Source organism: Martes martes (genome assembly GCF_963455335.1).
Source record: "Martes martes genome assembly, chromosome: 5".
NCBI classification, from domain to species: Eukaryota; Metazoa; Chordata; class Mammalia; order Carnivora; family Mustelidae; genus Martes; species Martes martes.
The window spans coordinates 116,555,856-116,571,074 of NC_137892.1; the positions used below are offsets into that span (position 1 = coordinate 116,555,856).

The 15,219-nt window shown below is 36.9% G+C and overlaps 1 protein-coding gene across 1 annotated transcript in view; it reads left to right on the top strand.

Moving 5' to 3' along the window:
• Positions 1-15,219, top strand: part of RNF145 (ring finger protein 145) — a 56,251-nt gene that overhangs the window by 20,998 nt on the left and 20,034 nt on the right. The window contains exons 5-6 of the mRNA XM_080803667.1: positions 5,798-5,889; positions 13,681-13,916. Coding sequence (XP_080659793.1) covers positions 5,798-5,889; positions 13,681-13,916 — 328 coding nt within the window. The remainder of the gene's footprint in view (positions 1-5,797; positions 5,890-13,680; positions 13,917-15,219) is intronic.

Consider the following 15,219-nt stretch of genomic DNA (forward strand, 5'->3'; position numbering starts at 1 on the left):
ATTTAAGTAATTTATTTGGTACTTCAGAAACTGGCTATATAAAAAGTTATTGCAAATTGAAAATTTCATAAGCTCTTGAAAAGCTGGGTTTCTGTTTTCCCTTAAGGCATGTACTCAAATAGGGGCACCTGGGTGGCTCAGTTGGTTAAACATCTGCCTTTGGCTCAGGCCATGATCCCAGGGTCCTGGGATCCAGCCCCACATCAGGCTCCCTCCTTAGTGGGGAGTCTGCTTCTCCCTCTCCTTCTGCTCCTCCCTCTGCTCAAATAAATAAATCTTAAAAAAAAAAAAAAAGACATGTACTCAGATAATGAAGCTGATTACCCTTAAGTGAATAAAAACTTGTTTAGAATATGTCTAGAATGGATATTGCTTATAGTTCAGAGGAATTAAACTTTAGAAAATCCGTGACCTCAGTTGATGTATTATGAACATTTAATATTTTATTTTCTATGTTTCAGGTTCCTTAACTCTTAAAATTACTAAACTGTGTTTTTCATTTTGAGTGATGTCAGGAATATATTTTCCAGGATCAATCCTACTTTAAAATTGAGACTGTCCAGAACTATAGGGGAAAAAAGAAAAACTTGACAACTGACATGACCATTCCTATGGGGGTATGGTCTTGATTTACATCACAGTTGTGTGTTTTTCTCTAAAATTTTTAAGCTCTAGTATTCTTTTTTTAAATTATTTTTTAAAGATTTTATTTATTTATTTATTTGAGAGAGAGAATGAGAGAGAGAGAGCATGAGAAGGGGGAGGGTCAGAGGGAGAAGCAGACTCCCTGCCAGGCAGGGAGTCCCCTATGGGGGACGATGTGGGACTCGACTCAAGGATCATGACCTGAGCCAAAGGCAGGCGCTTAACCAACTGAGTCACCCAGGCACCCCTAAGCTCCAGTGTTCTTAAATTCCTTGTTTTATTGTTAGATTTATAAACTAACATGTCCGTTTTGTATGTGTGTAAATTGAATTAAGAGCCCCTGGGTTTCATAAGATTGAAAGAATACTCCTTTTCATCCTGGTCTCTGGTATGTAAGTAGGATTTCAAATGTAAAACTTCCCCAAAAGTTATTTGTATGTAAAATACAGATAATAAGCTCCCCATTTCATGAAAGTTTGTCTCATTTAAGGTTTCTCTGTTACAGGACTGTTAGCATTTCGGGCCAAGTCATGCTTTGCTCTGGGGACAGTCTTGTGTATTATAGTATGTTGGTGCCTCTGCTCCCTAGATCACAGAGCACACCCTCTCCAGCAGTTGTGAAACCGCAGAGTATCCCTAATTGTCAAATATGCTTACCTGGGGAACAAGATTTTCCTCTGTTGAGAACCACTGCTGTTAAATAAAGGAATTGTTAAAATGAATTTTATCATTCTATACCCAGCTTTTAATTTTGGCAGGAACAAAATTGACCCATTTCAGTGTTTTATATATTTTCTTCTTTTGAACATTATCTGCTCCAGACACTAAATATTTCTGTAGGGGGTCACAAAGAAGCTAAGAAAGAACAGTGTAAGTAAATGAACAAGTTACTAGCACATTGTTTAGAGTATAGTAGATACTCAAATCCAGTGTTAGAACGTCTAAGTATCTGGGATCCCTTAAATTGCAGTGCCTTTTGTTTGCACATATTGCGTAAGAAAGCTTTGAGAGCTCATGGCTTAATTCTCTGTGAAAGTAGATTAGGTTTCTCTGGAATTAACAGTTTGAAAGCATTAAGTGGCCAGAATGTACAAATTGTTCTACGTTGTTAGGTTCCTTAAGAGATTGTTACAAGGTCAGTTGGTGAGTTTTGGCAAGCTTCTAGATTTTGTTGTTGTTACTTTTTTTTGTTTTTTTTTTGTAACTTGTATGCTTCTCCTTATAGCAAGAATTTTTCTAATTGCAAGCTATCCTTGAGGCCCTTTTCATGTATCTCACACATTCTTATGCCCCCAAACAGTTTTAGTCACTGGAGAATAGGCTAGCACAGGGGATCAGAGAAGTAGATTTTCGGTGTTTAGTTTATTAGTGCTCGGGGTTGGTTGTCAGTATTGCACAAATTGCACAAATGAAAAAAGTTTAAGAAAGGAAGGATTTTTTTCAGTTATAAGTAGATGGCAGGGATTCTTGCTTCTGACCAGTTTAATACATTTTACTATTTAAATGTTCTAGACTTAAAAAAAAAAAAACAAAAAAACTTTTAAACAGCTTTAAAAAAATCTAAATTGAAAAATCAAATACTGCTTTTGAACATTTCATCTGATTCAGTCTTAAAAGAATTGTTAAATTTTGTTAAAAATTAGAATTTCATGGCTATTGCATCAGATTAATTTTTGGCCTAAAATGACTCATGGAATTTCGCATAATACCTTCTCTGGATCCTTCTTATTTGGCTTACTGTCTTACTTACATTGTGAGTGACCCACTCTGTTGAGACACTTGAGTAATCAAGTTTTCGTTCTCAGTGTGGGATGCTGTGAAGTCGTTTGTAACGTAGATATAGAGATCTTTGTTCAAACATTGATCCCTGTTTTAGTTCTTCCATACAGTTTGGGATGCAGTCCAGATTCTTCTTTCAGAAGGGACAGCTCATTGTTCCTTCTGAGACCAGTAGTTTAGCCCTCACTGAAGCCACTGCCCTGGCTCTGGCAGGCCTAACACAGCTGGCCCAAAGAGGGATTACAGGCTTTCTGGGCCTGGCCCTCTTTGCTGAGGTGGGGCTTACTGGTGAGTCAGCCAAACACGGAGGATTTTGAAGGACTGTCTTGATAGATAGGAGTTGAACAAGGAAGAAAGGGTCTAAGTTGCCTAGAGAAGGTGTTAATTTCTATGGTAGGATGATTGGTTCAGTGGCTCAGGTTGCACATTAATGGGGGAGGTTGCAGCATTGAGGAGAGCTATTCTTAGGGTCCTAGAGGATTGCACCATAGAGAGCTAGTGGGAGGAAGCTGCTTAATACCATGGTGTTGTCATTAGGGCTTGAAGGTTGGTTATTCTTCTGGAAGGCACATCTCCCTTAGTGTCCTATAATCTTGTCACATCACAAAGTCATGAAATATGGATACTGAAAAAGAATTAAGAAGAAAATCATCTCTGTTTTTAGAGCATTTATCACAACTGTAATTAATTATTAGACTAAATAGTATGTTTGATATTTGTTTTTCCTCCTGGTTTGTTAAGCTCCATGGCTAACAGGATTGTGTGTCTCTTGTCTGTTGTAGTGTTCCCAGAGTGTAGCAGTGTGCTAGCAACATATTATGTATATAGTAAATTCTTTTTGAGGTTAAAAGAAAAAGTGTAGAGAATGTTAATTTTCCTTACAAATTTCATTATGTGAAGTTAGAATTCTTAAAAGGCAAAGAAGCTGTAAAAAAAGGTAAACTAAAGTAGGAAACAATACAAAACAGTTAAATGTTTCAGCAATAAGAAATTGTGAATAGTGGGTTTGCTGTGTTATATATAAAACATCACTAATATGATGACAAAAGCAAACAAGGGAGAGAAGACATGTCAAGGAACCCAACTCTGCAATTCCTTTCCCTCCCCCACCCCCCTTGAGAGATCTTCTGGGGACTGAGCCCTTTGGGAGCAACTTTCAGCTCTTCCTGAGAGAGAGAAGTAGGGCTTTTGTAGGTACCCCTATTTCCCTTTTATTGAATTGACATAAAATTGAAGTGAACAATTCATTGGTATATATTAAATTCGTAATATCATGCAACCATCACCGTTATCTAATTACAGAATATTTTCATCACACCACGGTAAAACTCAGTACCAGTTATGTGTCCTTTCCATTTTCCTATCGCCCAGCCCCTGGCAAGCATCAATCTGCTTTTTGTCTTTGTGGGTTTTCCCTCTTTGTAATTGGACCTATTGGAGAGGGATCTGCTGTGGCCACAAAGAAATTATTTGGCTTTAGAGCCTAGGACTCAGGTTAGAGCTCTTTCAAATATAAATTTCTTTCTTTAATAGTATTTTCAAAGACTTCATAAATGTAAGTGATATTTTTATGTGTATTTTAATTTATATTTCATAATTCTCTCAATTCTTCAGTTTTCTGTCCCCAAACTTTGTAAAATATGATAAATTCACATTGATAGTTACCTAGTAATGTAGTAATCAGGTATGTATATGTAATTTGCATATATAGCATGTATGCCTCTCAACAGAGTTTCAACCACTGACGTCTGGACTGGGTAGTCCTTTGTTGTGGGGCTGTCCTATGCACTGTAGAATGTTGTGGTAGCACTCTTAATCTAGGTGCTCACAGCAGCCCCAGCCCTTCTAAATTGTGACAACTAAAAATGTCTCTAGACATTGCAAAATGTCTGTCAGGGTCAAAATCACCCCTGGTTGACCACCACTGCATTAAAATCATTGTTTTTGAGAATTTCAGTAAAAAGAGACTATTGATTTATTATTTGCTATAAATAGTCATCAAAGAATGACAGAGAATTGCCAAATCACCCATGAATCTAGGTCCATTATTGATTTTTTATAATTGGCCCCCAAACTACTTCCATTCATAAAATATATTTTAGTTTTTAATTTTGATTTTTTTTTTTTTTTTGGTAGTACTCTCCTTGTGAATTATGTAAGGGTCATGTCTTATTTGGCTTTGCTACCCTAAAGGATTTCAACTGGATTGCCTAATAGGAAGTAACTTCATGGAAAAAGTAAATACAGCGTGGGTTTGTTCAGATATACTGGAAACATTCAAACTGTTTTAAGTACAATGAACAAAGCATTCAATAATTGAAGAAGAGGAGAATTTTTTTACACAAATTTCCTTATCTGCTGTCAGGAACTTAAGACCATAGTCTTTTAGTGTTACTACTTAGCTTACTGATAGTAAGTTAAATTTTCCTTTCCTGTGCTGCCTGGATGTGCACTGGAAGTTCTGTTTTCTCAGTTTGTAAAGGCTCTTTCCTACTTATATCTTATTTCTCAGTACTCACATGTTAAATGAATTCAATTTTAAAAGAAATAGTAGATGTGATTTAAAACTTATTACAAAATGGGACGCCTGGGTGGCTCAGATGGTTGGGCATCTGCCTTCAGCCCAGTCATGATCTCAGGGTCCTGGGATCAAGCCTGGCATTGGGCTCCCTGCTCAGCAGGAGGCCTGCTTTCCCACTCTCTGTGCCTGCCTCTGCCTACTTGTGATCTCTCTCTCTGTCAAATAAATAAATTTTTAAAAACCTTTTAAAAAATTTGTTTCAAAATAAATCTATAGCCTACTTACATATTATCAACCTAATTATAGATTCTTGATAGAGTCTAAAGTGACAGTTTTCAAGGATTGTTCTGCTGTGAGCCAGTTTTCTAACTAGTTTGTGACTTACTTGTAATTAAGTACAAGTACAAGTGGGGATAAAACTTTGGGGAAAATAAGATAGGCAGGATGGTGGAAAGGAGCCAAAAGAGGGGAAATTTGATATAATACTGTTGATGTAGTGTTATCAGTTAAGCAGTAGGGGTGAGGGATGGTGTCTCAGTGGTTTTTTTAACTGGGAATAGTTATTTAATAAGGCCTTGGGAAGAAAGAAAATTCCATAAAGTAGTGCTTTGGCTGTCTTTTCTGCATAATAAAATTCACTTTCGGTAATTCTGATCCAGTGCATAGAAGAAAGAAATGAAGTCCATCCTTACATAATTCTTTGTACCTGATTTTTTTCTCAGTATACATACGGAGAGAGATGTCATTAACATAATACTATGCTTTTTATAAGAATACTGTGCTTTAGATGCTTTTCTTTTCTGTATGTGCTTGGAGTGTATCTAAAACATTTTTACCGTTTTACTTATTTAGGGACTATGTCAGGAGTGAACTGGAGTCTGCCTATGAAGGACCAATGTATTTAGAACCTCTCTCCATGAATCGGTTTACCACAGCCTTAATAGGTAAGTATTATAAAAGAATTAAAAGTGTAGGTGGGGATCACTTAGCTTTACTGTCTTCTTTACATGCTTAAAATCATACATAGTCTATAGTTGCTTGTTTTTTTAAATGATATTTTAACTATTTGGAAGGTTAATAAAGCTAGTTATTACTTTGTGAGATTAAAATTAAATATATAATGTTTTAAAGTTATTTATTGTTATTGAAAGCCATCACTGTAGTCAAAAATAAATTGCCAGAAACATCAAGAACTTGAGACATGATTGAAATATTTAGGTAGCACAATGTTAAAAATAGGCATGTTGGCTAATAACCTCAAACAATGTAGATACAGTCCAAAGTGACCCTACCTACTGTGACAATTGCAAAAAAGGAAGTGAGAAAAAACCTGTTTTGTGACTCTTAAACTCATCCATATAGAGGATGATAAAAGGTTGAATATTAGAAAAGGAGGATTTCTGTAGAGAGCTCTTTTCTCTGAAATACCTCCCCAACCGTTCACATGTCAAGAATTCAGCAGTAGACTATTTGGAGAGTCACATGTCTTCTGTGGCTTAGGGGGGATACTGTGAACTGGTGTCTGACCCACACCTGTAAAATCTCAAGATGCACCATCTAAAATTAGCTACATGTAGCTATTGAAATGTGGCTAATCCAAATGAAGATACGCTGTAAGTCTAATACACCCAATTTCTGACTTCGTATAAAAAAGGTTGCAAAATGTCTTGTTAATTTTTTAATGTATGTTGAATGTTTATATGATAATATTTGGGGTATATTAGGTTCAATAAAATATATTGTTAATTCCACCTGGTTTTTTTGTTGTTGTTGTTCTTGTTTTACTTTTTATAAAATGAGGCTACCAGAAGGTTAAAAATTAAAAATGTGGCTCATAATATAATTCTAATAAGATATCAGTGCCAACAGTGGGCTGGCTGGCTCTTGAATTTTCTGACTATGGACGTAGTGAAAATGTCTTGTGGAGTTCTCTTTATCTTCTAATCTAGGTGGGCAAAGAGTTAGTTTCCTGTGAACTAGAAAAGGGCCCCCAAGAGTCGATGGGATTTTTTTAGGTCCTTCTAAGAGAGCCTTTAGAAGAATAAGAAGACTTCAATGGGGATTGAATTTTCAGGAGTTAAGAACTGAAAACGGAGGGTATATAACAAGCAGTAAGGTTAGGAGAGCCACAGTGATGGGAACAATCTCAGAAGAACCCACAAAAATGCACAGGAGAAAAGGCAAGGAGTTAAAAAAGATTTTTTAAGTAGGGGGGGCAGTACGTATGAGGAGTGGTGCAGAGGGACAGAGGGAGAGAGAATCTTAATCTAAGCAGGCTCCATGACTAGTGCAGAGCCCAGTGCAGGGCTCTCAGTCTCATGACTGTGAGGTCATGACCTGAGTAGAAATCAGGAGTCAGAGCTTAACTGACTGAGCCACCCAGGCGCCTCAAAGTGATTTTTTTTATGCTCCAGCTTCAGGTGCACCCATACCCTATCATTGTAAGAGCATAGGCAAGTAAGAATTTTCTACTTCTCTCTCCTTCTTCCCTACATGCTTCAACCCTGGATAAGTCAGGAAGAGTGGGCAATGGTGCTGTTAGAGAAAGAAGACAAAGCCTGTCATAACCTTCCCACCTCTCTCACAATTGTGGGTTTTCAGTCTTTAGTCCTGTAGGAGGCCTGAGCTGCGGAGTAAGGGAAAAGCCTCAACTTTAAATCAGTTTCAGAGTATTGGCTATTGTTCAGTTGAGACTGTAACCTCAGCTAGATGAGAAAAATTACAGGACTTGCCTTAGGGACAGGGGAACACTAGTCTTCACAGAGTGGATTTTAAAAGACAATAAGAGAAAAAAAATGCTGCTTTATGACTGTATCTTAGGAGTTGGTATATTCAATAGTGGTAACATTCAAGTGTGAAAATACAGCTGACCCTTTAACAACACAGGTTTGAACACGTGGGTCATCCATTTAAAATCCAGTACTGTTAATGTATTTGCTTTTCCTTATGATTTTTTAAAATAATATTTTATTTTCCTTAACCTACATTATTGTAAAAATACAGTATGTATTACATATAAAATACAAAATGTGTATTAATTGACTGTTTATGTTACTGGTAAGAATTCCAGTCAACAATAGGCTATGTTAGCAGTTAAGTTTTTGGGGAGCCAAAAGTTATGCAGCTGTTTTCAACTGTGTAGCGTGTTGGCCCCCCAACCCTTGCATTGTTTAGATGTCAGCTATATTTGCTAGGTCAGAAAGCTTGTCAGTTACTATTTTTTATTCTGTGATGGATGCAATATAGTATAAATTTGAAACATCTTAAATTTTCCTATCAGTGGCTATGATCCTCTGTTTACTCAATTAAGATTCAGTTAATTGGAAATAAAATCCATAAGCAAGTACTTTCTACTCATTTTTTCCATTTCATTAATGAACTTTATTTTTTAAATTTCTTTTCAGTGTAACAGTATTCATTGTTTTTGCACCACACCCAGTGCTCCATGCAATATGTGCCCTCCCCAATACCCACCACCTGGTTCCCCTAACCTCCCACCCCCTGCCCCTTCAAAACCCTCAGATTGTTTTTTGTCCATAGTCTCTCATGGTTCTCCTCCCCTTCCAATTTCCCTCAACTCCCTTCTCCTCTCCATCTCCCCGTGTCCTCCATGTTATTTGTTACGCTCCACAAATAAGTGAAACCATATGATACTTGACTCTCTCTGCTTGACTTATTTCACTCAGCATAATCTCTTCCAGTCCCGTCCATGTTGCTACAAAAGTTGGGTATTCATCCGTTCTGATGGAGGCATAATACTCCATAGTATATATGGACCACATCTTCCTTATCCATTCTTCCGTTGAAGGGCATCTTGGTTTTTTCCACAGTTTGGCGACCGTGGCCATTGCTGCTATGAACATTGGGGTACAGATGAACTTTTAATGAAAAACTGAGTAATATTGATACGCCATCATTTCTTAGAGTTGCAAACTTCTTGGAGCTATTTCTAATAGTGGAATCCTGACATTAAGAGCTTACTTTGTGATTTTGATTTATTCAGAATTACTGATTGGAATAGGCACATCAACTTAAACAGCTTCCAGTTCAGTTGCTGCAGGAAAGATTTCCACTCCTTTTTTCACCTAAACAGGAGGAGGAGTGGTCTTCTCTTAAAGAGAATCCTAGCCTATGAGTCATATTCTTCTATGAAAGAAGATAAATGAAGCCTGTAACCCCAGAGTTGAGTACTGAATGTGCTGGCATAGACTTAGGGGAATTTTTGGAGTGTAGAGGAAGTTTACATCATGCTGAACAAGGAAATTTAAATATCACAGCTATGAGTACAGTGAGAAATAAGATATGTCAGGGTGAAAATTCCTAATCATTCCTAATATTAAAAGCATTTCCTCCAAGTACTTTCTTTTAGAGTTTTTGCTAATTTTTTTTTAAAGATTTTATTTATTTATTTGACAGAGATCACAAGCAGACGGAGAGGCAGGTGGTGGCGGGGTGGGGGGGGACAGGCTCCCTGCTGAGCAGAGAGTCCAATGTGGGGCTTGATTCCAGGACCCTGAGATCATGACTTGAGCAGAAGGCAGAGGCTTAACCCACTGAGCCACCTAGGCGCCCCGAGTTTTTGCTAATTTTTTAATCAAAGAAATATACTTATTTTTAAAAGCCAAGACCTACCACAATTTTATGATGAAAATTGGCTCTCTCCTGTACCACTCCTCTCCATATTCCTGTATCAATTCTCCAGAGGCCTTTCTCCTTGAAGTCACAATAATACCTTCCCTGCTATTACCTCTTTTGTTCTTCTCTGGAAATTCTGTCAACTGGATATTGTTCCTCCTACATTGACTCCCTAATTTCCTTACTATTCTGTTTTCCTTCCTCTCTCTCTTTTTTACTTTCTGAGATTTCCCAACTTTATCTTCCATCCCTTTTATGGTACCTTTTTTGTTTTATATTTTTAATATCCAGGAACTTGTTTTCATTGAATGCTTCTTTTTCCTATGACAGCCTTTTTATTTCTTAGATATATCATTTATCTATTTGAAGCTTTCTTTGATTCCTTGAATTATCCATTTCCCCTGAGATCTTTCTTCCGTTTGTTTTGGTCTTTGTGTGTCATGGGATAGTAGTGTTTCTCAAACCTGGATTTGAAACACCTGGTTATATTAAACAAGGATTTATAAATACTGATGCCTAGGCCTCACTGAGGCTGATTAAAGCATAAGTTTTACTTAAATACCTAGGAGTCCTTGACTGATCATTTGTATTAATGTAAGTTAAGTTGTTCATTGAAATCTTTAGATTTACCAACTGGCATGTTTCATAGTTGATGTTCAAGTGGAATTGGCTGGTTTTGAGTATTTGTATGTGTTTTTACTTGGACTGTCTGTCCCATGTAGGGGAGGCTGTTGTTAGTGACTAGAATTTGTGACAATAAACATGCAGCAGTGCTTGGATATCTAGAGAGATCTTATCTCTCAGGGTGCAGGCTTTTGTGTTAATCCCCTCTTTTCATTTGGGCATCTCACCTCTGCTTTGGTGTCCAGGAACCTGTTCTTACTCTCTTCAAGGAACAGGCTTTGGTCTTCCTTCTAGGGTGTGGGAAAGAGTAGTAGCTGGTGAAGTTAATTGCCTCCTATCTCTTCATTCTCTGTCCTTTAAAATGTTCTCATAATTCAATTGATGGCCTTTCCTCTGCTTTTTGTTTTTGTTTGTTTGTTTTAGTAATATGGGTTTTCCTCCTTTTATGCCTTTATGGATATTTTTCACATTATTTAAATATCAGCTCTTTAAAGGCTAATATTAATACTTTGTGGAAGAAAATACCACATGTTACAACATGGTAGATTTTTAATAAATATTCAGCTTTGTGTAAAAATGGATGCCATTTTTGTATATATTTTTTTTAAAAGATTTTATTTATTTATTTGACAGAGAGAGATCACAAGTAGGCAGAGAGGCAGGCAGAGTGAGAGGGGGGAGGCAGGCTTGCCGCTGAGCAGAGAGCCTGATGTGGGTCTCGATCCCAGGACCCCAGGATCATGACCTGAGCCGAAGGCAGAGGCTTTAACCCACTGAGCCACCCAGGCGCCCCCATTTTTGTATTCTTTTAATAGTAATATAGACTGAACACAAAACTAAAATCTCAGAGCATTGTTTTGCTTTTCATTGGCAAGAAGGAAGAGAAATTGACTCAGGTGATTCTCAAGTTAATCCTGCAGATAACAGGTTCAGGAATTTTCACGAAATTCTAAAGGGATCTATGGAGGTTTGTCTAGTCAGTGAAATGGAACAGAGCGGTACTGTCATTAGAGTAGATGATTAAAAAGAATAACAAGGGGGCATCTGGGTGGCTCAGGTGGTTGAGCATCTAACTTTGGCTTAGGTCATGATCACAGGGTCCTAGGATCAAGCCCCATGTCAGGCTTCCTGCTCGGCAGGGAGTCTGCTGCTTGTTCCTCTCCCGCAGCCCCTCTCCCTACTCATGCTCTCTCTCTCTCAAATATATAAACAAAATCTTAAAAAAGAAAAAAAAGAATAGCAAGTTCTGATGTAGACACAAATATATAAAAAAAATGTAAGTATACTAGAGTGTAATTTCAAAGTAATGAGAAAAGAATTGGATGATTCTAATCGCTAGTTTTGAGACAACTGACTAAACATCTGAGAAAACAAATTTTAGATCATTCCTTCTTACCTTATTCTAAAATAAATTCCAAATGTGTGTGTGTTTTTTCTAAAGATTTTATTTATTTATTTAGAGAGCATGAGTGAGGGGAGGGGCAGAGGGAGAGGGCAAGAAAGAATCTCAGGCCGACTCCTTGCTGAGCACGGAGCCTGATGCCAGGCTCAATCCCATGGCCCCAAGATCACAACCTGAGCCAAAATCAAGAATTGGATGCTTAACCAACTGAGCCACCCAGGCACCCCTCAAATGTATTAGTTTTTAAATTAAAGAATACTGAAAGAAAATGTAGGTGATTATTTGTATAATCTTGAGTAGGGGGACCCAAGCGATTTAACCATGACACCAAAGGTAGAAACCAAAGAAAAGATTGATAGGTTTGACCATTTATAGTAAAATATCCTGTACTATAGCAGAAAAAAAGTATTAAAATATTCAAATGGACACGTTGGGAAAATACAGTCATAAGACAAAGGAAATTAGTATCTTGATCAGAGAATTCCAGAAGCCTACATTTCTCTAGTAAAAATGGCCAAAGAATGTGAACAAGCATTTCACCAAATAATTGCAAATAATTTTTTATACTTATTTGTAACTGGCAATCAGCAAATGCAACTTTTAAAATGCTTAGGAAATATTCCTTGCCCTACCCTTCCTTAAATTATTTTTACTGCTGACAAGTCAGTGGGAAAATGGGCACCGTGTACACTGGGTGTTTTGTTCTGTAGGGCAGTCTGATAGTGTCTGTGTCAAAAACCTGAAATAGTTCTTTGACTCAGTAATTTCACTTTTAGGAATTTAGTCTAAGAAGATATTGGGAAATGTGCTCCAAGTAGTTTATACAAGGATGTCATACATGTATAGGCTTATTCATAACAAAACATTTTATAATTATGAACTATTTGAAAACAGCCATATGTTAGTACTGTGTCATATGGATTCAGTGTAATAAACCATACAACTAAAAACAACCATGTATATATACTTTCTGGTATAGAGAGAGACATACATGCATTATATGTATTACCTGAAAAAAACTGATTGTAAAATAGTATGTACACTGTAATCTCCTAGAAAACATTTGTGTATGGTCACATGCATAGAATAAATCTGAAAAGGGTAACAGTATGAATAACTAATTTTTAAAAAATATTTATTTATTTGAGAGAGAGCGAGCAAACTTACATGAGTAGGAGGGGCAGATGGAGAGGGAGAGCCAATTTCAAGCCAGCTCCGTACTGAGCGTGGAGCCAGATGCCGGAGCTCGATCTCACAACCCTGAGATTGTGACCTGATCTGAAACCAAGAGTCAGACACAACCACCTCTGCCACCCAGGTGCCCCCAAATACCCAATTTTTATTGAACATACCTAGGTTTCGGATACAGTGCTAAGGCTGTCTATGCAGAGCTTCGTTTAATAGACCAAAGGTACTAACAAGCTATTTTTGTGTGATAGGATTATAAGAGATTGAATATTTTTCCTGTTTTTATTACTCTGTATTTTCTAACTCTTCTATAATGATCATACATAATCCTCTGGGAAGACTTTGTTGCTTGAATTTTTTAGTGTTGACTTTCACCATTGAGTCATTTGGAAAGAGGGCTTGCATAGACCTGTAAAAGCAATTAAAGCTTGAAAATCTCAGAATGAATTTTGTTGGAGGGTGATCTTAGAGAAGTAACTGTGTCTCTGGAATTTTATGCTATCACCTATAGACCAGGACAGTTAAATATTGAGGACCCTTGTAAAAAGAGCTGTATATAAACAGTAGTAACTGAATAACTATAATATTTAGTTAGATGTTAAAAAAGCCTTTTTCTATATTATATATGTCATCCAAAATGTGGTGAAGACCAGTGGATATTTGTGCTGCTTTTTTCATGTCAGTACCTAGCTAGGGAGTTGGTGCTCAAAAGTGACAGAACATGTGAATATGTAATTTTGGTCAGGTGAGGTAAAAATTTGACTGAAGTTATTAACTAAGAGATATTAATTAGACTTCTTCAACAGCTGCGTCATCATTTTCTTAGCAGTGTCTTTTGTTTGTATTTTGTGGATACCAAATCTTAAATATGTTCTCCCCATTTTAGGTCAGTTGGTGGTGTGTACTTTATGCTCCTGCGTCATGAAAACGAAGCAGATTTGGCTCTTTTCAGCTCACATGCTTCCTCTGCTAGCACGACTCTGCCTTGTCCCTCTGGAGACAATTGTTATCATCAACAAATTTGCTATGATTTTTACTGGATTGGAAGTTCTCTACTTTCTTGGGTCTAATCTTTTAGTACCTTATAACCTTGCTAAGTCTGCATACAGAGAATTGGTTCAGGTAAGACTGACAACCACACACAGCTAGATAAAATTCTATATAAAAATTAGTTCTATTAAAGATTTAGTTCATTTCACAGTGGTGGTCATGGTAACGTTCTATTAGACAGTTTCTAAGTAGCAACTATTTTCAACCTAATTAGGAGCATCTGCGATTATGAAGAAGTGTTCTGCAGAGAGGCAGTGAAGTGAAGTGAATTTGTGGAAGCAGAGAGTCTGGGTTTTTACTCTGGCTCTACTGTTTACTAGCCGTGTAGCCTGGGGATGACGGGTAGTCACTTAAGTTGGCTTATTCAGTAAAATGGAACTAATAGTAAGAGTCCTACTTAACTTGTAGGGCTGCTGTGAGATTTAAATGAGTTCAGTGCAGCAGACAGTGTTCAGTCTGTTAACCATTATAATGAAGACGAAAATAATACAGAATTGAAAACCTAGAGGTAAAAATCTGTATTTTTCTTCTGATTAATGTCCTACTGTGATTACAGGTTTTTTTCCTTGTATTTGCCAGTTTATGTAAACTGAGAAGTTAAGTAGTTCTGGGCTATCGTGTGATTGATTTTGTTTAGATATACTGATTTTGCCAACAGGATATGCATCTGCCTTTCCTACTTTTTTAGCCTTTGCTCTAAAACAGATTATTCCCAGATAGAAACAATAGTTAAGTATTTCTATTTGACTTGATTGATAAGTTTAAGTATGTAAAATAGATACTAAAGCTGACATTGATATAAAAAGAGTGCTAAAATGGACATTCTTTTCTACATTTTACTGTGTGTATATGACCTTAAAGTACAGGAGGCTCTCAGATTGATAAACTGAAACTACTGAGTGAAGTGGGTTTTTTTGTTGTTGTGCTCCAGGGCAGATTTCCCAGAAAAATTTCCCTGAACTCTTGGCTTTAGGCTGATTCTGCCTTCTTTGTTCATCTTATGTAATGATTAACTTGAGCAATTTTCTTGAAAGTAGGTCTTTCAGAGAAGAGGAAGTTATTTTCATACTCAATGAAGAGCTTTTTCTTGAGGAATGGTTATAGTTGTATTCAGAGTAAGAATGACTAAATTATGTATTTTTTCTTTGAAATCAATCTACCCTAGTTTGTGGGAAACAGAAGACAATCAGTAATCATTAATTGTATACTGTTTGTTTAATCACCATAAGGACAGAGCCGTCATTTCTCAATGTCCTGTTTACCTTTTTGTTGCCTTAAGATTCAGGCATCAGTAGATGTCATAGTTGAAAATAAATTCTAGGTTATGAAATCCACAACCTGGAAAGGATTGGATAGGTAAAGAATGGAAACTATC